General features: G+C 46.5%; 1 protein-coding gene across 1 annotated transcript in view; it reads right to left on the minus strand.

Moving 5' to 3' along the window:
* Positions 1-8,201, minus strand: part of LOC144790747 (uncharacterized) — a 65,362-nt gene extending 57,161 nt beyond the window's left edge. Inside the window, exon 1 of the mRNA XM_078665455.1 lies at positions 8,022-8,201. Within this exon, the coding sequence (XP_078521581.1) occupies positions 8,022-8,201 (180 nt within the window). The remainder of the gene's footprint in view (positions 1-8,021) is intronic.
* Between the last annotated feature and the right edge of the window lie 14,230 nt (positions 8,202-22,431).

Genomic DNA, 22,431 nt, shown 5'->3' on the forward strand with positions numbered 1-22,431 from the left:
AATGTGAACAACAATTTAACAGGCCAATTGATGAAGACCTGTGACCAAAGTCCCATTGATGTGTTTTATGTATTTATTTTTTATAAAAAGAAGTGAAAGAAAAATATCCCTTGACAGCAAGAATCCGTGCACTGCCCCCACTGGGTAAGTAGTGATAGTAGACTAGGTGGGCATGGGGGTAAAGAAATATGCTGTGATCGAGCAGTCCAGGAGTAACATTGACGACTGCATGAGTCCTATTTACTATAACCCCGGCATATGAACCCTCTCACAATAGCAGTCGCTATGATGAGACATCTGCTGGAAAAATGGCATGCTTTCAGTTCCCAAAGGGGTAAAAAAAAAAGCTCAGGCGCTGTTGTCATGGCAACACAGCACAATAGCACCATGGATCATCGTAATTATCACCATTATTCCATTAAAAGATACTCTGTGAACTACCCGCCATCAGTCTGTTTATATTGAATTGTATTAGCCACAAAATACTGGGGTACGGGTTGTCCTCTACCCTATGATGAAATCATTCGAACCATGCTATCCTTTCAAACTTCAGATATTGAGTGATGTGCGTTTTTCTCGGAAAATGTAAATAGACATTTTAAAAGACATGTAATGCTGTGGTTAAGTCTGTTTGTAGACATCATTATGTAGTTGAAGGAAATGACATAAGGGGAGAAGATGTGACTTTGCCTAAATGACAAAATTTGGGCAATGGTGAAGATTTTAGTGTATTGCTCCTTGTTTCATAAGTTACCAACTTAAGTACCTTAACTCCAAATATTTTCTGAGCTGATAATAAGAATAGTCAAATAATTCCAATATATTTTTGTAAGCAGCATCTAAATTGACAGGTGTCGAGGTGTTTTAACATCTCTTAATTGAACCCAATGCAATGGCACTGGTTGCATCGAGCTCTGAATGAAAGTCCAACATGGAACTTAAAGTTCATAGAAATGTGAGCCATGTCACCATCTGCATCAGCTACATATAAGGTACTCGAATCGAAAGTGAGATATTTCGCGCAGCAGATTAGGAAATATGTGTGCATCGCTGAGATACTTTAATTCAGGATGATTCTATGACTTGCTCAGCTTTTCATCGATAAAATGAGTGCCATTGAGTTGGGTAACAATAAATACGTATTTAAGCATGAAATAGACACTGATTGGGACATGTGCAGCATGTATTCTACAATGCATACCCTCAAGCATGCAGCTGGCGCCCGACGACGAGATCCTCAATGCCTCGGACACATTCTCTAATGACGCCTGATCCACGTGTGCGCTCGCGCTGCTTTGTTACCACAGAAACCAATGAGCTGTCGCAGACACCGAGCGCGGGTTTACCACATGACTCAGCAGGTGAGATAATCACACTTAATGGGACCATAACACAGGCGTCGCACATGCGGTAGCTGACTGGGCCTTCGAGCAGTTTGTTTCTTGGTGACTGCTGACGCACATTCATCAGCCGCACTCGTTATCTGATATAAAAACACTTACGCTCATTCGACAGTTACCGGAAGTCAGGCAAAGTCGCCTGTGACGGAGGCGGGGCTGCGTCCGGACCGGAAGAGAAGGCGGAGTGAAAGCGTCTCGAGTCGCAACGCCAGAAGGAGAGCGGAGTCCCTCAGAATTCACCTGGTAAGTTGAAAATGACTGGGGCTGGGGCTCGGTTCCCTCGTTGTGTGTGTGTGTATGTGTGTATGCATGTGTGCGACGGCGGGGGAGAGGGGGGGTGCACTCGTGTGTGTGTGTGCGCGCGTGTGTGTATGTGAGCGGGGGGGGAGGGGGTGGGTGTCTGTATGTATGTGCGTGGGCGCATGCGTGTGTGCTTCCCAGGAGACGGCGCCTGACCACAGCGCTCGTTCGCGTGCGCATGTCACTTTGGAATCGCCTCCAAGGCGATGCGCACGGCCAGGATTGTCTCCTGGGAAGCACACATGCCGACAAAAGGGCCTCGGCGGAGACGCGCTTCCGCGCGTTCAGCCGAGCCCTAAAAAGCAGCAACCATGGCTTTGTTGAATATAACATTGAAAGTTCGTCCGTTTTAAAAAGATGACAGTGAAAGACCCATAAACCTTTTTTTTTTAAAACTTGTTTCACGGCCTTCTTTGAATGAACTGGGTTGTCACCAAGCAGCACTGGTGATTTTGTTCATTTCTTCCGCCTGACTGAATGTCCTGCCCTAGACCGTGGCTGCAGGAGGCCCACCACATGCAGTAAGAGCACAGACTGGCCCATTGCCACTCTCTATGTGGCAATCAGCCGCATACAGAATGACAATGGGTGGATGGGGCTGCTCTTGCACTTAGAGGAAGAGTGCGAGGCAGCCCCATCAGGGAGCTCAGGCTTCTGCCAGGGGAACAGTGATGTATCCCAATGCCCAAAATTACGGATAAAAAGGCTTCCATAAAAGGGATCGTCACGGACAACGGACGTGAGATCCAAATTACAGACAGTCTGTGAAATTTACGGACGGTTGGTCACCCTAGTCCAACCACACTATTGCCACATGGAAGAATGAAGTCTTACGAAATGGAAAAAGCTGTATCTTTAAATTGAATACAGAACATCTAGTCTATCACAAGGTAGAGTACCTCCACATTCATGACTTCTCTTAATCTCCTTAAAAGTACTAGCAATACTGTGTGTAGGAAGGGACTGTCTGAATTTTTATACATTGGGAGTTGTCACCACAGAGGGTAATCATTCTGAAGCATACAGGAAAAGTCACCAGGCTGGGTGTACAATGAGAAGGAGTAAATTATCGATTTGTTAGTAGAAATTGAGTTGACATCGGTAATAGTCATTTAAATATTCCTTTAGAGGACACCATAAGAGCTTTTCCTTCATGAAATTGGCACATTTAATGAAAATAGATTTAAACTGGTAGAGATCTGCTGGTATAGGGAAAAAAAACAGTTTATTAAAGTGGTAGCCTAGCTATCCTTGACTTTAGATATTTCTTTATTTGTAGGGTTTTGAACAATGTTACACCATCACCTTTGGTTCACTTCGGAGCACAGGATGTACATACAGCACGGTTACACAGGGACAGTAAGAGTCTAATCGGAAGCAAAGACTGATCCCCTCAATACTGACTTAGTGGGGGGGCGTGGCTTACGCGCCGACGGGACGAGACGGATCTCCCGTGAGCTCCGCAGAGCTACGGGCGGCTTTGCGGATAAAATACCTCAAATGCGCTGATTTCTGCCGGAATTCTTGAGGTATCTGCAGCGGAACATGCCTGCTATTTCCATGACTTTTGTGCCGGTTTTCTGAGGCAACAGTCGTCGGCGTTGTTCTTTCACCCTCGGGACGCGGGCGGCTGCCATTTTGAGCCGCCGTGCCCGCGTCCTCACACCAGCATTCCAGGCTTCTGCAACTGCCGACGTGGTTGACCTCCAGCACTGCTGTACTGTACTGAATATCTCCTCTTTTCTACTTACAAAACATGGCAATTTGCATAATGTTTCGCTTGTTATATGCTTACTTGTTCCCTCAGCGTCTTCGCCTCTGAGACCACGGCGGCCATTTTAAGACCCTGGTATATCCTTGTATTTTTATCTGCGCAACATGCGTCCATGACTGCGTTTCTTCGCCTGGATGTTATCCACCCTACAGTTTTTGTCTTACTTTACCTCTCTTCATGGCATTTCTGCTGATTCAGAGCATTGTGTCGCTTAGGAGACGGTTATGACCATTCTTGCTGCAGATTTTGGTCTCTCATCAGGGTGTGAGCTGCTGGTGCTACCCCGCTAGTGTGCCTTTGCTGTTTTATCCTCATATTCTCCGCTTCTAAGATCATCTCTCTATGTTCTCTGAGTCTCTCACGCTGCGCTTCTCAGTTGTCATATTCCTCCTTTGCTTTTGGATAAGCTCTTCACGTGCCACAATGTCTCATGACGCAAGTTCTATTAAGTCATCCCTCACAGGCACCAAGCCTAAGAGACTTAAAAGCGACCCACCCTCCCCGATTCATACCTCTCCTAATCCTGTTCTGGACTCCATACTAGAAGAGGTACGAGGTCTACAACCCTTTATGTCTACCACTAATGAGAAGCTCAAGCAGATTGAGGAGAGGTGGGTCACTATGGAGGGTAAAGTTCTCAACCTGGAACAGCGCGTCAGTGATATTCAGGATGTCTCGGCTAAAATCCCTCAACTGGAAAAAGAGATTCAATTGCTCAAGCTCCACACCGAGGACCTTGAAAATCGTAACAGAAGAAATAACTTACGCTTATATGGAGTTCCGGAGAATGTTGAGGGATCGGATATGGTGTCCTTTGTTCGAAAATTCCTGCATGAACTTTTGGACCTCCAACCTGCGTCAAATCCTCTTAATATCCAGCGTGCCCACCGTTTAGGTCGTCTCAACTCCAATTCAGCTAAACCTCGTGGCATCATCATTTTATTCCTTGAGTTCACTGAACTAATGACTGTACTTAAATCTGCCAGACTCAAGCGACGTCTCATATGGTCAGGACATAATATTTTTATTTCATAGGACCTTTCCAACGCAACTAATGCCCGACGAAAGGAGTTTTTGAATCTTTGCCCACAAATGAGACAGCTCAATATTAAATATGGTATTCTGCATCCATGTCTGTGCAAGATCATGCACAATGGTCATACTCGTTCCTTTGATGACCCTCAGAAGCTCCATGCCTATCTTCAGTCTGTTTCTGCACCTGATATGGACACTAATGGCTGAACTATTTTATACGTGCTTGGAATTGTTCTGTTTTCTATGATTGCTCTGGATTCGTCATGATTCTTTCTCTGTGTTGTTCCTTTCTCTTGAGGTTTCTTGGTTTTTCCCTTTCCTTGCCTGTTCTTGCTCTTCTGCAGCTCGGTGGAGTCCGCGTCCTCTTCGGCGTCTCCCACCCCCGATGTTGTTGTGGTTTTCTATCTCCTCTCAGACCTGGCTTCTTTGCCTTGATCTGTTTTCTTATTCCTCTCTCGTTGTTTCCCTCCTTTTTCCTACTTATTTTCTCCCTTTTTGTTTTTCTTCACTGACTTGTGCACTCCTTTCCTTTTTTCTTACTGGACAATTTTTACTTCTTGTTTTCTGGTTTCTCTGGTCCATGTTGTTGTATAATGTGATTTTGGGTGTATTTATCTTTCTTTTCCTACATGTACTGGGTGTTTTGTTCCGGTGTTTCATCTATTAATTTTTTTGTTGTGTCCTTTTTTGTAGAGATTCTCCGGCCATGTGTCTTCCCCTAGTTTCTTGCCCCGTCCTCACCTCCCATCATGTGTAATTTTGTAACGTGGAATGTTCGAGGTCTTGGACACCCTGTCAAGCGTCAAAAGCTATTGTCACATTTATCCAAACTTAATTCTCAAGTTGTTTTTTTACAAGAGACTCATTGTACTGATATCGAATCCTCTAAATTGAAAAGGCATTGGGTGGGTCAAGTGGTATTCTCCCCTGCTGTTAACAAGAAAGGGGGTGTTGCGATTCTGTTCCACGGGGGTTTGTCGGTCCAAATTCTATCATCTCAGAATGATGGTGAAGGGCGCTGGGTAATGGCAAAGGTTGTGATCCAAAATCGGACTTTAGTGCTATTAAACTTTTATGGGCCGGTTCGACCAAACCCCAAATTCTGGAACGATATTAAAATTCTTATCTCTACTATGGATTGCCCAAATATTGTTATAGCTGGTGATTTTAATCAATGGTTAGATCCATTCTCTGACAGACTTTCCTCACATAAATTTCAACCTGATAAGTCTCATAAATGTTTCCAATCTGCCATTACCGCGCGCCCTCTCTATGATGTATGGAAGACTTGCAATCCTGATTCCCTGGAATATACCTTTTTATCCAATGTTCATCATACCCGCTCAAGGATAGACTATATTATGGTTAGTAAGGCCCTCCTTCCCTCCCTCCAAAAGTCCGATATTGGTTCTATTTTTATTTCAGACCATGCCCCTGTTTATGCGGCCATTGATCTTACCCTCACTTCCCCCAGTTTTAGTCGCTGGAAATGTAATACTACCTGTTGTCTGATGTTACTATTGTTAAGGAAGTTACGGCTTTCATTAATGAGTTTTTTACCCTTAATGACCCCTCAGACACTTCTATTCCCAATAATTGGGACGCCTTCAAAGCTTCCTTTCGAGCTTTCACAATCTCGTATGTAACTAGAAAGAAGAAAGCTAATAGAAGTAAATATGAAGACCAACTCAAACATATTAAATTACTTGATGTCATGAAATTCTCCCCTCGTCATGCCTTCGCTGTTCTAGTGCGACGCTGTCAGAGCGGACTACAAATCCCAGGAAGCCTAGCGCGGCGGAATTACGTAACACCCGTTATACAGGTTGTATAACATCAAGGGACCGCCTATATAGGCGGAAAGGGAATGGACGCCGTGTCGGATATTCAGACACCAACGCCGACGTACCCTGAGGCAGAGCGCTCCGTGAACCGAAATCGGTGAAACTATCGTGGATCTTCAAGAACGGAGGTAGGAAAGAGCTTCCGCTCTTAACCCCGTGTCTCTCTTTCAACCTTGACCTTGTTTGCAGCGCGCAGATGACCGCTGACTCGGACGAGTCAGCTCGGCTCGGCTCAGGGACCTGCATTGGGGCTGGTAGGAGCGGCTGCTCCCAGCCCGGTCCTAGGGTCTTATCAAAGACCAGGAAACGGAGGTTGGTGTGAGCCGAAGCTCCCAGCCCCCGTCCTTGTGCTAGTCCCGGCTACGCGTAGAGACGCACTCCAGGAGTGGAATATATGCATTCAAATGTTTCAATGTTCTGCACCATTGACATTAGTGAATGTATTTTTAGGCTCTATATCAAACGAGATTGCTGTCCCCTCTTCTAATGCTAAGTTGCTTGATCTTTTCCTTGCTATTGCTTTTAAAGTGATTCTATCTTGCTGGAAAGATAATTCTAAACTATCTGTTACTACCTGGTGGAATTTCATATGTGACGAGCATAGGATTGCTGTTGCTTCCTCTTCCTCTATCCCGTTAAAAATTAAGTCTGATCTCCTATGGCTCCCCTTTGTTAATTTCCTCTCTTCTTCACCTTCCCCTTTAACTACATAATTTGTTTTTCTTTCTCAGCATATATTCCTCTCTCTTCCGGCTTCTCCCTCTCTCCCTCCTCCTCTCCTCTTTCCTTTTCTTCTCTCTTTTCTTTCTCTTCCTCTTTCATTAGTTTCTTTCCTTTTTCCTTCTTCTTCGTCTAGGTTATTCTGGTTTTTTAATCATTATATGCCTCATGTTTTACCTTATTACATTCATTGTTATTACTGCATGGCTTTGTTTTACGTCTTGTTAAAACTGAATAAAAATTTCTTAAACAAAAAAAATACTGACTTTGTGGCATATTCTCAGTCAAATGTCATCCTCAACAACTCTGTTTTAGAGGAATTTCATGAAACTGAGATATTTGTATTCTGCCCTCAAGACACGGTGTAAATTGTTCAAGAGTCTAGATCTCTGTATCCAGAGAGCACTCATATTACTTGAGCTCCAGCCAGTGTTTTGTGAGGTGTCCGTTTTTAGGTCTCGCCTGTCGATGCGCATGCGCATCGAGCAAGCGAGACTATAGGGGCTCATCCACACTTTATCTAACTTGCAAGGAATCGTGGCGATTCCTTGCAGTGCCCGTGACTTTTAAGCTCAATGCGCATGTGCATTGAGCATAAAAGCGCGTGCACAGCCGCCCGCATTCCTCCGACACCTTTGAAGTGAAGCTTAGCTTCACTTCAAAGGCCCGGCTTGTTTACACCCACATGCCGCTCTGCCCCGCTCCGCCCCCTCCCCTGAGTCATCCTGCCTGCCCCTTCCCGCCGTGTCGCATTTCTCCTCCCCCCTCCCCTCTCCCCTCTCTTCCCTCCGTCTTGTTTGATTCATGTGTTCAGCTCTGTTGGTCACTAACGATATTTGTTTCTCTAATAAACCTCATTTCCCCTGTAATCCTACTAAGTTATACAAGTCTTAACAGAGCTCTTCCATCCGACCACACCAGCCATGTCTTTTCCACAACTAGACTTACCTGTTCGTATTTCTCCAGTTCTGAGTGGTAGATCTGCCGGATCTGTGATAGTTTATTCCTGTAGTCCGAGTGCTCAATAGAGTTGTCGGGAGACACACCGCCAGAGGCTGCGGCAGCAGCCGCTGCAGCTGCCGACCCTCCGCCTTTCTCTGGCCCAGCCACACCCTCTGCTAACAGCATGTTATCTAACCGCATGAGCTGAGGGTCCACAGGCTCTTCTTCCTGGTTCCTTCTTCCACGGATCTCGTGGCGGAGTCTAATATAAAGAAAGACCTCGAAAGGCGTGGTCCCCCTCTCCAAGCAGTAATTCCTGCCGGCTTTTAAATTGTCCTGCTTGGTAGAGGTTTCCCCACACACTCCGGTTTTGTTTGCGGAGCAGATCCTGGAATGCAACCTCCCGAGTGACTGGCACTTTGGACAAGTGCAAGAGTGTCCTAAATGGAGAGTATAGTTCTGGTTTAGGTTGAACCTAGTGGCAGTGCGCATGCGCTGCACACTCTGCAAGGCATGCTGTGTTAGGGTTTGCACTAGCAGCCCCGCTCACTCTCCGTCCATATTGGTCATTGGCTTTAATTTATTTTTTAGTGTGATGTTAAGCGTGGTGCCTGTTTCAGGGACAACACGCCTGGTTTAATTATTTATTTACTTTAGCAATTAGCACGGACCCCACTTCAGGGACACTATGCTCTTTTTTTAACTTTAATAATGAATGCAACGCCCTCTACACAGACACAGCGTTCTGCAATACAATAGGTATTGCTTTTGCAAAAGATTGAACTATTGGTATTGTAAATGAAAATACCTATCATTTTTTTTTTTATGAAAGGCATTGCCATTTACAATGCCAATAGCTCAAAGGACCAATAACAGATTGGACAACAAGAAATCAGTCCAGGTGCACACAAAGCTGTCAAGTAACCTTTAGTTCACCATCTTAAAAAACATATTAATGTATAGCTTGGGTTGCAGATTTTGCAATGGAAGCTAGTTAGCAACAGTGAAGCAAACAAACACCTTTATAGCCAGGTGGCATTGGTAACCTCCAATTCCCTAAATATGATTTTATATTTGGCATAGTCCCTACTTGAAAGCAAAGTGAAGCACAAGGACAAAACCACTTGCTCAAGGTCAGTCACAATTTGTCCAGGGGGCCTAACCCCAGCAACGTTGCTGCTAACATCTCCAAGCGATCTGTATTTGTAACCTACAGCTTTCAGTGATCAATTCATAAATTATAACTTTCGGAAATTCACAGGGCAATAGCTACAAAGGCCATTTTTATTTTACATTTATGAGGGGCAGGTGCTTCCCTGTTGATACTCAAGTTCTGCAAAACAAACACCAATCCCAAAAGGGTGCACTGGCAATACTGCCCACCAAAAAAACATTCCCCTAGACTAGAGTTCCAATAACAAGTTTTGTAAGACTTTCTTCACAGGCTCATGATGGTAGCCTCTAGACTACCCGTGATTTCTCTATGCCCAGTGTCTTCTCTTTTTCGACTTTTTCCACAACTTTCCGTCTCACCCTCACTCACCCTCAACCCCTCACTCACCCTCACTCTCACTCATCCTCACTCACCCTCAACCCCTCACCCTCACTCACCCTCAACCCCTCACCCTAACTCACCCTCACCCTCACTCACCCTCAACCCCTCACTCACCCTCTCACCCTCAACCCCTCAACATCAACCCCTCACCCTCACTCACCCTCACCCTCACTCACCCTCACTCACCCTCACCCACCCTCACCCACCCTCACTCACCCTCACTCACCCTCACCCTCACTCACTCTCACCCTCACTCACCCTCACTCACCCTCACCCTCACTCACCCTCACTCACCCTCACCCTCACTCACCCTCAACCCCTCACCCTCACTCACCCTCAACCCCTCACTCACCCTCACCCACCCTCACCCTCACTCACCCTCAACCCCTCACCCTCACACAGTGCAATAGGTCTCGGAGCATTTGAGTTAGAGCTTTTAGAAATGTTTATGGCTTTTTTTTTTTAATTCTTTAGCATTGGCTACAGGAAACAAAAATGCTAAAGATTTACACAAAAACCCATAAACAATTCTAAAAGCACTAACTCTAATGCTGCGAGACCTATTGCATTTCCAATGCTTGTTATACATAGCCTCAACTGTTGTACTAGTAGATCTTCTGGATGGCACAAAATCTCAGATTTAGTCAGTGGTCGAAGTGGGGGGAAAAAAGTAAGGGTACTGTGGGCGGAGAATCAGAGGGCGGGAATAACCCAAGAATGGGATCAGTGGGCCGAACCAGATGTGTGGCGAGAATGCGCAAACATCTCAATTTTTAGCATTTGTTTGGCGTTTCACTGCCCAGTTTAATCAACCAATGGATACACATGATTATTTAAGGTTATAATGAGTTATTGACATTAAAACACATTCACAAAGTGTGATATGCTTCTAATCACAACAGCAGAATAAACATGAATGGCAAAATATCCTAGTTTGTAAATGTTTTCTATATAATTATGGCTCTGCTGACATATTTGCCTCATAATGCAAGATCTGCTGCATGATCTGACCATTTAAACTAATACATTGTTTATAGCTCAAATGTATCAAAAGTTAATTTAAAAAATGTGACTTGTGTTGCTGCAGAGTGGATGGCTTATTGCAAAGGTTGACTGATCACCTTTCTCACTGCTGCATTTGTATGTTACACTGGTACTAATAAGGCAAAATCTTTCCAGAGACTGTTAGCATGTGTACACGTCAAAAAAATAAAATATCAGAAAATATACTGCATTACGCTGCAGCCTTTTTTTGAATGCATAATTTAGTCAACACTGCAGCATAATTTTGTCCTCCTTTGCTGCATAATTATTTCCAGTGGCCCCATAGCAAGCAGCACATGTTAAAAGTGCTTGTGAATGAAGCAGAGAGAACGTGGTGTTTGTGAACTTAGTCATGTGTGCTTGCAAATCCTGCATTGCCATTCCCTGGTGAGTTGCAGCTACTACTGCTGAAACAAGGCCAATGGAGGTACCTATGGGTGAAGCAGACTGGCCACAAAGGCAGGGCTGGCCTTAGCACTGGTGGTGCCCTGTGCATTAATGTTTGTTAGTGCCCCCAGTGACCACCTCTGCCATGGATTCCCTCACTACCAGCCTTTAACAGTGCCCCTCAAGTCTCCATACCCACAGTCTCTATCAGATGAATTTAATTTACAGCACCACTCATACCATTGCAGGGTGTCAGAACACTTTACATCACACACATTACACAGAGACAATCAATATGTGTGTAAATTGCTGTATAGAAAATGGACTACAAGGTGTAGGAATCACATGACAACCATACTAGTAGGCTGTATAGTTTAATAGTGATTGGTCTGGAAAAACACAAACTCAGAATTTAAAACGTAATACCATGGTTGGGGGTTCTCTTTAATAATCAGAATTGACTGCTGTCCAAAAGAACGCTTTTTGCAACATTAGGATAATCAAAGACTGAAGAAAAAAACATAACGCTATAATTTTATACCTTGCAGTTTGTATGCAGCTCTTAGATGACAGTTAATAGCTCACTGTTCTATGTTAGGATTTTAACTATAAACCGCAAGTAACAAAAGGATCTCTGACAAAAGCAGTAGCCAACTGACCTATGTACATTATGTGCACTTTTTGATTGGCATGGTACATGTCCTTTGCAGCAGGCACATTAACCCTCTGAGCTACCTTTCCATGAGTCAAAACTTCCAATAGACAAAATTACGATCTCTCTCTAGGAAGAACATTACTCCTCAAAGTCATCAGGACATTTTTATTGTTGCCGAAAATTGCTGGAGGCCAGGAAGGAGGCAGCAAGCACCTTTAAAACCATAATATACTTGCAAACATAATGCCTCCACCCAAAGTCAGCACCCAGTGAAGTCACACTAGAGCTGGCCCTTCTCAAGAGTCCTGTGACCTCAGTGACAGAGTCACTGTTCTAGGGTGTGCTGCTTCATAGGCCTGCCCACAAGACTGGATGTGAACTTCAGTTTGGATTGTGGTTGACAAGCCTTGAAGGTTAACTTACACTCGCCATGCTAGGGTCCACCTGCTGGTGCTAAGACAGGTCTTATGAAGCCTTCTAAGGTCTAGCATGGGATTGTGCTCTCTCAGGAGAGTGGTCTGGTGGACTGCTTATTAAGGCTGAACTTGGTTCCCCAGTTCCAAATTCAGTAGCTCTGGCCATAGTGCCACATCCTCTCCCCCACTGAACACTGTACTGCCCCACTGAGAAAAACACACACTGCCTTTAACTACAACCCAATTGTTCAGAAATCAGGGACTGCTTTTGCCTGAAAAGTTAACTACATGACTACAGGGCCCTGAATGGACCCCTTTCAATGTCCATTGCTTATATCCTTACAAAATGTAAGCAGTATGGGAAAAAGACCACATCCCTGGACGCAGAGCCGCAGTACACATTTTGTTTTCCAATCCACACATTGCAGTGCCTCCAGAATTGGTGCATTAGTTGCAAGCCGGGGAAAAAAAGACAAGAAAACCAAAATAGCGCTTCACTGGCAAACTCTGTAAAAGTGGCGCTCATGTGTTTGGTGTGAATAAAATCAATCTGGTCAGTTTGCTACCACTCTGCCTTACTTTATGTAGGTAGTTTTCATATTTTTAACGTTTTATTCCCGATGCTGCACTTTGGAATTAAAATGTCAGAAAAATACAACATTTCCAGCAAAAGTGTCTTTCTTTTTTGGATCGTTTCACAGGGGAGCAAATAAAAGAAAGGAGAGGAGTGAGAGTGAGAACCCTGTCTTGAAGTCACAGTTTTCAGTAAGAGAAGAACTGCTAGACAGAAAGAGAAGGAAGAAGGAAAGTGTAGGGGGGGGGCGGGGGTTAAGGGCAGCTGAAGCGGCAGAGCAGAAGTGGACACTGTCTTTTTCTTCTCTGGGCAAGAAGGAAAAGACAGTCATGTTACTTCCGTGCCACCCCGCCCGTCACGAACACCAGGAACGCAGAGGTTTATTTATAGGCAGTAGCGATTTCTTGAGTCCTGGGACGCATTTTCAAAATAAAAAATTAGGGGAACAGAATCCTTGGAATTAAAGTAGCAGGGGCACGCCGTGCCCTGCAGATCCAGCCTACTTCGACCACTGGATTTAGTTCTAAACACCACCGGGAGTTAGTAGAGTGATTAAAGCACAGTTTTACTTCCAGGGAAGTCCTCTACAATTGATCTTGCAGTAGTCAAGTTGACCATTTTCAAAGCTTATGTTAGTTCCACTCTCTGCTGGGTTGGAAACGTGGTAATTTTCTGAAGAACAGTATACTGAAAATTGACCCCATTCCTACCACTGCATTGATCATGGTGGAAAAGATATGTTCTGACGCCCAACTTTTTGAGGTCAAAGACGATCCCGTACTTTCAAATCATTCAGACTTTCAAGATGTGTGTGTTGTTACACGCAGCTGTAAGAACTCTATTTGGCCTCCCCTCCAGTTAGGAAAATGAAGCTTTGTTTTACACATCAATATGTGTGTTCAAGACAATTGTTAACAATTGATTGACTACCTTAGTCCTTCTTCAACCTGGTGGGAATCTGCATTCATTCAAAAAAGGCATCTGTTATTTCTGTAGCACTTGCGTCAATGGAAGCCTTTAAACAGTGGATGAGGGGGGAATCCTTGGAGAATGCAGCATGTCATTATGGGCCTGATTCACAAAGGTAAATTTACACTTGGTAGTAAGTTTACTACTTTCTCAGAATTCACTAACTATGGGGACTGTTTTATGACTGCACTCCCTTTACTTGAGTGTGGAGTTCTCCGCACCTGGAGGCTTTATTAGTCAGGGCGGCGAACCCTGCACACATCAGTATAGGGAGTGCAGAGTCGTAAAACTTTGCAGGTAGTTTGTGAATTGCATTTTATAGTACTTTTTCAGTACTACTAAATGTACGACAAACTGCAGTTTGTGAACCAGTCCCCTTATGTGTACATTATAGCAGCGATCCAAATCACACCTTTTGGCAATGGTCAGAGTGAAAGTAATGGATCTCCATTCTAAAGCAGTATCTGCTACTTGGGGCATTCATTCAATCTTGTGAGGAGAATCACTTTGTTCATTATGTTGCATGACATTGAGAGATCAAGGTGTAGGAGGTTCGGTTGCCTGCCTCCATCCAGGGCCCTAACGGCCTCCTCTATGATGTCAGCCAAAGTGGTTTTGCTTCCCCTTTTCTCCTCTCACCCAGAGTCTGATGTTCCAAGTGCTCTTCTAATTTATTTTCCAAGATTTTGGTTCGATCTGATAGATTTGAGATAGGGTGGTAGTTTATCAATACTTATGCATCAGGGATGACTTCTTGTGTTTCAGTGGGCTTCGGTATGTGACCATTATGTACGGTGAATTGACAAGGTCAGTGATATTGGCCATTAGCATCAGAAAGGATAGTTTTCATACACACTTGAACGGAAAATTGGATTCTATGTCTTAAGCCAAATTCAATACATATACTTCTGTAGGGATAAGGAAAGCTCTACACTTGATATAATACATTCTTCGAATTTGAAAATTTATGATTAAAAAGTATAAGCGTTTCACGTCTCTCTTGGGTTATGAGATTACGTACAAAAGTAACAGGTCTAAGAGAATATTATAGATTTTGTTTGATTTGTGACACTACTAAAGTGTATTTCTCTTTGCTTTCTTTATACGTCACAGTAAACCTTTCTGCCAATAGTTCACTGAATTTTGCAAGTTTCAGACCATGATCTACGCCACCGCATCCAAAGCTGCAGTTCCATTTTTGTTTACACTTTGTTGTACCACTTATTGTTGATCTTAGAACAACTATTTGCTTTATTTACTGTTGATTTTAGCCATAAATGCACTGCAATGTGGCACTGTAAAAACAGGCAGAAACTAGGAGGCCTATTTTACAAATAGATGAGTTTTTGTGATGGATTGCAAATTAGCCATGGAACAAAAAGGAAAAAATGTTTGACCAAATGGCAGTTTACAGATAAACATTGGCATCCAGTCTCGCCTACCTCTACATACAAGAGCACAATTTGCATTGCCAATGCTTATTCATAGTAGTGTATCTTCCACATTCCAACTGGAGTTTTTCTAAGGATCACTAGGTGGCATGGAAAGGTAGCAAACGGGTGATTAAACATGGCTGTGTTTGCAATGCTGAGCTCTGAGAAGGAAGTATAGCGACTACAGAATGTAAAACAAAAAAGCTCCTAATGGCGGACCAAACACAGAAAGTGATGAAAGCACAGTGGCAGTTCCTCCACAAGGGGGGGGGGGGGGAGAGAGCATCGCCCCACTGCTTTTTATCAGTGAAGTTAATGAAAAAAATTAATAACTCACGTTATCATCACTTTGTCTTGATGTCCAGCAGCTTTGCGGGCAGGGCTGTTCTCAACGCATGAACGTTTGGCCGGCTGTCTATGGTCAGCCAAACAATCATGCGTACTTTGCATGTTCTCCATGAAGGTTGCATTACAGCCTGCGCGGATAACATGCCCAGGCTCCCAGTCAGTCTGCGTGCCAAACCACAGCGCTCCGACCAGTCAACGCAGCAAGGCAACTGAGAGTGACATGAAATCCATCCAATCTCCAGCAAGGAATGGCTCTTTGGAGTATTATATACAATGGGGTCTCCCGACAGACCACAAGAGCTGCCTGTAGTGAGACCGCAAAGGAAACAGAAGAGGAATAAAAGAAAGCATGACAAACTTGCTGCTGATGTAAAGATGACCAGTGTGGTAGCCTGCTCTAGGCACTTTGCAGTGTGACTTGAATATGACCCTCCATCGCTCCGAGAGGTCACTGTAATCCTGTGATTTTTATAAGAGTGCCTGCACCAGTAAAGTGAGGGTTAGCAGCAGGCAACTGAGCCCCCTCCCATGCAATTAGCCTCCAGTTCACCTCATACGTTTCAGTGCACCCCCGATTCTGCCCCCTCCCGCCACTACACTCTTCTTCATCGCCCCATCTGTCTCTTAACCCCACCAGACCTACTTTTTAGGTCGAGCCTAGCAGCAGCACACATTCACTGGGAGGCATGCAGTAGTCAAATATGCTGTGGAAGCCTCTCCACCCATATTTGATTGGAGGGTGTCATTGGCCTTGGTAAATGCTGGCTTCATCGCCCCATCTGTCTCTTAACCCCACCAGACCTACTTTTTAGGTCGAGCCTAGCAGCAGCACACATTCACTGGGAGGCATGCAGTAGTCAAATATGCTGTGGAAGCCTCTCCACCCATATTTGATTGGAGGGTGTCATTGGCCTTGGTAAATGCTGGCTTCTGATTAATAATGAGGCTTGTTAGTCACTCCTTGTTACTGCCCTGTTGCCATTTGTTACCTCCCATGACGACTGGATCTTTTACTTATGGCGTTACACGGTCCCTTCATAAGTCGGTAAGCACAATTATTTTATTTGCAGCGCAGTCCGCTTTCACTTTAGCGTGTCTCATTAATTTGCCGCACGGGAGCATTTCTACTCCCTAACAAGCATTTGTAATAGGTCTCGCATTTACACGAGTTTGAGCTATTAACATTGCTAACAATGCCTTTTATTTTTGTTTGTTTAACACAAATAAAGGCAGTCATTTACAACACCAACAGCTTAAACTCCTGTAAATGCAAGGCCTATTGCCATGCAAAGGCTTGTGTTTAAGCAGCCCTGCAACTCAGCCACTTTCAATCACTTTAACCCGGCATTATCTAGTGTCTTTTTCAACTCACCCGGCCCCTTCCTGAAGTAAAATGAAACTAGAAAGGATTATCGAATTAAGTCATGTGAATTCCAGGAAGCACATAACGTGTGCCAATAGTGTGCCAATAGGCTGAACCAGACAACAGCACATCTGTGTTACATGTCATCTGTACTAAATCCACCTGATGGGTTGTTTTAAAAATCCTGTTTTATTAACACCAAAACCACCACCACCTTTGGGATTCCATATAAATGTGTTGCAGACAATAGGCTGTCTGTGTGCAGTGAAAATAGGAGTAGTTTCTGTCCTGTAACTCCAGTTCTGTAGTAGGGGTATCTGTTATTGTCATAATCTAGTGAATAGTCCCGCCCATGTGCGTGGACCCCGGAGCAATCAAAAATAATCTTAGTGTCGAAAAAATGCAGAACTGCACAGACACTTAAGAGAGAATTTAAAGACAGATAAAGCAGCCTATAAAAGCTACACTGTTCAGTACTTCAACTAGAAATTCCACCACAAAATCCACAAAACAGCAAAGCCTGTAGAGATTTCCCTTGCTTTAACAGCAAACACCCTCTGGAATGATAGAGAGGAGAACCTGGACAGACAAGCCCCATAGGCTGCCATTATGTGGCTCAGAATAGGATACTGTGCCTTTAAGAGAACCTTCCATAAATTCACAGTATCCCAGAATGCACTGCAGGTCCCAGTTACTTTCAGTTCTTTTTGAAGGCGTAACACGCCAGACCTGTAGCATTCCTTACATGAATATCTCTCTCCACCGGGGAGGAGTGCGGGCGCTTATGACTATAACAGAGATACCCCTACTACAGAACTGGAGTTACAGGACAGAAACTACTCCTTCTGTAGTAGGGGGATCTCTGTGTAGTCATAATCTAGTGACTAGAATGGCAAGCCCATCCCCACACCAAAGCAGCGGTGGAGAAACGAGACCACTATTGTGCGAACAGATTTCGCAGCGAAGCCTGCCCAACCTGAGCGTCTGCCCTGGCATCAGTGTCCAGGCAGTAATGCTTAGCAAATGTATGGACCGACTGCCAAGTGGCCGCCTTGCAGATTTCTGCAATGGGAACATTACGAAGCAAAGCCGTCGTGGCAGCTTTGCCCCTGGTGGAATGAGCCTTAGGTTTGCCCCCTAAGGTCTTATTAGCCTTTTGGTAACAATTGTATGCAGGACACAATCCACCTCGAGATTGACTGTTTAGAGGTAGCAAGACCAGTCCTGACTGATCCATAATTGATAAACAATTGGTCCGACCTATGAATATCTATGGTTTTATCCAGATAAAATTTCAACACCCTCTTAACATCCAGGGAATGTAAAGACCTTTCCGCTGGAGATGAAGTATTCTGAAAAAACGTAGGCAAAGTTATAGTCTGGGTGACATGAAAATCAGAAAAAACCTGGAGAAGAAATTTAGGGCGAGTACGCATAACAACCTTAGCAGCATGCAATACAGTAGAAGGTTCTTGGCAACACAACGCCTGAATTTCACTCACCCTGCGGGCCGATGTAATGGCCACGAGGAACACCGCCTTCCAGGACAGGTGCTGCAACGAAGCCTTATGAATAGGTTCAAAAGGCTCCTTCATCAATCTGGACAGCACCACATTCAATTCCCAGGAAGGCGAAGGAAGCCTGAGGGAATACTTTCTTCAAGCATTCCAGAAAGTCTTTGATCACAGGGATCTGGAAGGAGGAAGTCTGTGAAGGGCATTTCCTGTAGGCAGTCAAAGCAGCCAGATGAACCTTAATGGAATGGACATTAAGGCCAGACTGCGCCAGATGTGGTAGATATGGAAGGATGATAGTTCTTGGACTGGCACCAGATTCAAAACCTCTTCCACTTGTAAGCATAAGAAGTCCTAGTGGAAGGTCGCTTAGCCTCCTTCAGTATGTCCATGCAATCCTCTGGGAGATTCAGATGGCCATAGTGCACTCTCTGGAGCCATGCCGCCAAACTCAAAGACGAGAGGTTGGGGTGCAACATCCGCCCCCCGAACTTCGTGAGAAGGTCCGGCCTGAATGGCAGCTTCATGTGAGGAAGGAGAGACCGGTGAAGCAGGTCCGTGAACCACCACTGTCTGGGCCATTCCGGGGCAATCAGAATCATCCGCGCCCTGGACTGGGACAGCTTGATGAGAACCATCGGAATCAGGGGAATGGGTGGAAAAGCGTACAGAAAGCTGTTCGACCAGTCGATCCATAACCCATTCCCCAGCGTCCCCGGCTGGTAGTACCTGGAGAAGTCTCGGCATTTGCTGTTTTCGGTGGTGGCGAACAGATCTACGTCTGGAGTTCCCCACCTTGCGAAGACTTCTCCTAGTACTTCGTCGTTCATGACCCATTCGTGGTTTTCCTGAATCAGTCTGCTCAGTTCGTCTGCCTGAACATTCTGCACACCTGGCAGATGGGTGGCCGTTATCGTCAGTCCTCTGGCCAGAAGCCAGTGCCAGAACGCCTGCGCCTCCTGCAACAGTGCGTGATCTCGAGCCCCCCTGCTTGTTGAGGTAATACATCGTGGTCGTATTGTCCGTCTGTACAAGCAGAGAGTTTGTCTAGGACAGGTGAAAAGCCTTCAGCGCCAAGTGAACAGTTCTGAGTACCAGGAAAATGATGTGGTACGTGGACTCCGTCGGGGACCACGTCCCTTGAATCTGTAAGTCTCCGGAGTGCGCTCCCCATCCCTGGAAAGAAGCATCCGTCACGATAGTCTGAGTGGGAATGTCTGTGTGGAAGGGAACCCCTCTGAGGAGATTCTCCGCTGAACACCACCACTTCAGAGACTGAAGAGCATGCAGAGACAGTCGTATCTTGTCGTCCCAAGACCCTCTCCTCTGGTCCCACTGATCTTCCAAGCACTCCCGCAGCGGTCTCATATGCAGCCACACATGTGGCGTCAGGAAGATGCAAGAGGCCATCGATCCCAGTAGAGAAGACACCGTCCTCACTGTCGTAGATGGAGTGGTCATGAGAGCCTGAACCTTCCTAAAGGAGTGATAATCGTCGCTCCTCCGAAGGAGACACGCTTGCCGACAGCGTATTGATGGAGGCTCCCAAGTACTGAATGCACTGGACCAGAGTCGGGACAGACTTGAACATGTTGATGTGCAACCCCAGCTTGTTCAATAGAATGCACGTCTTTCGGAAGTGCGCTTGAGCTTCCGAGAAGGAGGCCTTAATCAACCAATTGTCCAGGTACGGGTAGACAAACACCTTGTTCTTCCGCAGGTGTTCCGCTACCATGCACTTCGAGAAAGTCCTGGGGGCAGACTTCAGCCCGAACGGAAGTACCGTGTACTGAGAGTGATTGGTGCCGACTTGAAATCGCAGGCACTTCATGTGTTTGTGTGCAATGGGCACATGGAAGTATGCATCCTGTAGGTCTATGGCACACAGCCAGTCCCCCTGTTGCAACGGAGGATAAATCTGGTGCAACGACAGCATGCGAAACTTCTCTGCGAATCCACTTGTTTGCCTGTCGCAAGTCTAGAAGGGGCCTGAACTCGTTCTTGCGGACCAGAAAGAACCGGGAGTACAGACCTCTTCCTCTTTGAGACAGAGGTACATCTTATCGCCCTTTTCCTTAACAGGATATCGGCCTCCGCCTGGCGTTTGCGCAGCAGAGACTGCAAGCTGCCGGAGGAATCGATGGAGGAGGGCTGGTGAACCGAAGACTATCTATTGCAAACAATATTCAGCACCCACTTGTCCAAAGTAATTTTTCTCCACTCAGCCAGAAAAAAATTGAACGCTTCCCCCACCGGAGCGGGTAACGGATGAAGGGGACGTAACCGCTCAGGGTCGAGAACCAGCCGGGCCTTTGTTCACAGTAGAGGACTGCTGTCCACCTCTACCCCTCTAGCGTTTTTGAAAGGGTCTCCGGAACTGCTGCTGTTGCTGCTGTCCCGAAGACTGTCCTCGTCCTTTTCCCTGCAAACCGAACCGTCTCTGGAACGGGCGGTAGGGCTTCTTTTCTTTGGGCTTCTCCAAGCCCACAGCCGTCAGGGTCTCCGCCTCAGCCTTCATGCGGGCCATTTCATCATCGGCAAGTTTTCCGAACAGTGTTTCTCCGGAAAAGGGCAGATTGGCCACCCGCTGCTGTGCCTCCGGCTTGAGTGACGTAAGCCGGAGCCAAGCATGGCGGTGCTGGTTGACCCCGTGACAGTAACCATGGGCCGCCAACAGCGAGATATCCGCAGCGGCGCTGACGACCTGGTTTGAAACCAGCATCCCTTCCTTAACTATTTCTTGGAAGTCCTCTCTCCTGTCACGTGGCAGAAGGTCCACGAACTGTTCCAGGGAATCCCACAGTGCACGGCCGTACCACCCCAGCAATGCCGAATCGCTGGAGGCTTTCATAGTCGTGGAAGTCCCACAAGCCTTCCTTCCAGCCGAATCAATCCAACGGCTTTCTTTATCAGGCGGCACGGTGGAGGACGGGGAGGTAGAATGTAACTTCCTGGCTCCATCCGCAGGAAAGCCGGGTCCGAATCCGGTGCCCTGTACTTCTTCAGAAGTCGGGAGGGAGCGGCCTTCACCACCGCAGGCGTAAGGAACAGCTCCTCCGCAGGTTCGACCAGTCCTGGCACCAATGGCAGCAGAGGGCGAGACAGATGCTTCTTGTGAAGTGTCTCGAATATCACGGACGTCGTAGGTGTAGGAGCTGTCACCGTGATGTCCAATTTCGCAGCCACCCTCAGGAGAACCTCCTGGAACATGCTGTCGTCTACCGGAGACACCCTTGTCTCCGGGGAGTCCGATAAGGTAGGTGAATATGAGCGAGTCCGTACGGGACCTGGATCCTCGCCTCCTATGGCGATGCCTAGATCTAGTGGAGGACCTGTGCCTACTCCTCGATCCTCCTCTCCGTCCGGAGCGTGACCGTGATTTCCTAGGTCTGGGACGCTCTGCCGGCTTCCCCGGGGCGGGCGCCTTGGGCTTGGATGGGACCTGCGGCTTAGGAGTCCCTTTGGGAGGGGTCGGAAGCCTGGGCAACGAGACCGACCTCGGTGGAACCAGGGGCAGCCTCTCTGGCACATGAGGCCGAGGCACCGGTGGAGGAGGCCGAGGCACCGGTGGAGGTGGCAGAGGCAACAGAGGAGGCGTTGGAGCCCTCGGAGGGAGACCCCTCGGCAACGGAGGCGGGGGTGTAACATGCTTCTGTGATGGAGTATACACCTCGGAGTACACCGATCCCGGTGATCCGCCTTCCTTTCCAGATCCGGACTGTGGAGAGCCTCCCACAGCAGCAGGCTCTCACCACGATTCCTCGACGTCGAAGACCGGTGACCAGACGGCGAGCGTAGGCCCCTCTACGTCGAGCGCCCCTTTCTCGGCGTCGACAGTCTTCCATGCCTCGGCGGCAACCTCGGCCGCCTCGACGATGATCCCCTAGACGACGATCGCTTCTTCGCCGATGGCGAACGGCAGTGTCGCTTCGACGACGAGCGCCGACGCCGGGCCCGTCGACGATCACTCGACGTCGATGGCGATATCGTCAAAGGAGACTTAGACGGCGGCCTGTGTAACTCGACGTCGACAGTCAACGTTTCTTCGACCCAGAGCCCTGGGGAGATGGGGAACAGACCGTAGTCATCCTCTCGACGTCGTGGTCCGTGCCACCGACCCAGACAGAGAATGGGAACGTTTGCTGGTCTTCCTGCCCC

The sequence above is a fragment of the Lissotriton helveticus genome, chromosome 11 (assembly GCF_964261635.1).
Source record: "Lissotriton helveticus chromosome 11, aLisHel1.1, whole genome shotgun sequence".
NCBI lineage: Eukaryota > Metazoa > Chordata > Amphibia > Caudata > Salamandridae > Lissotriton > Lissotriton helveticus.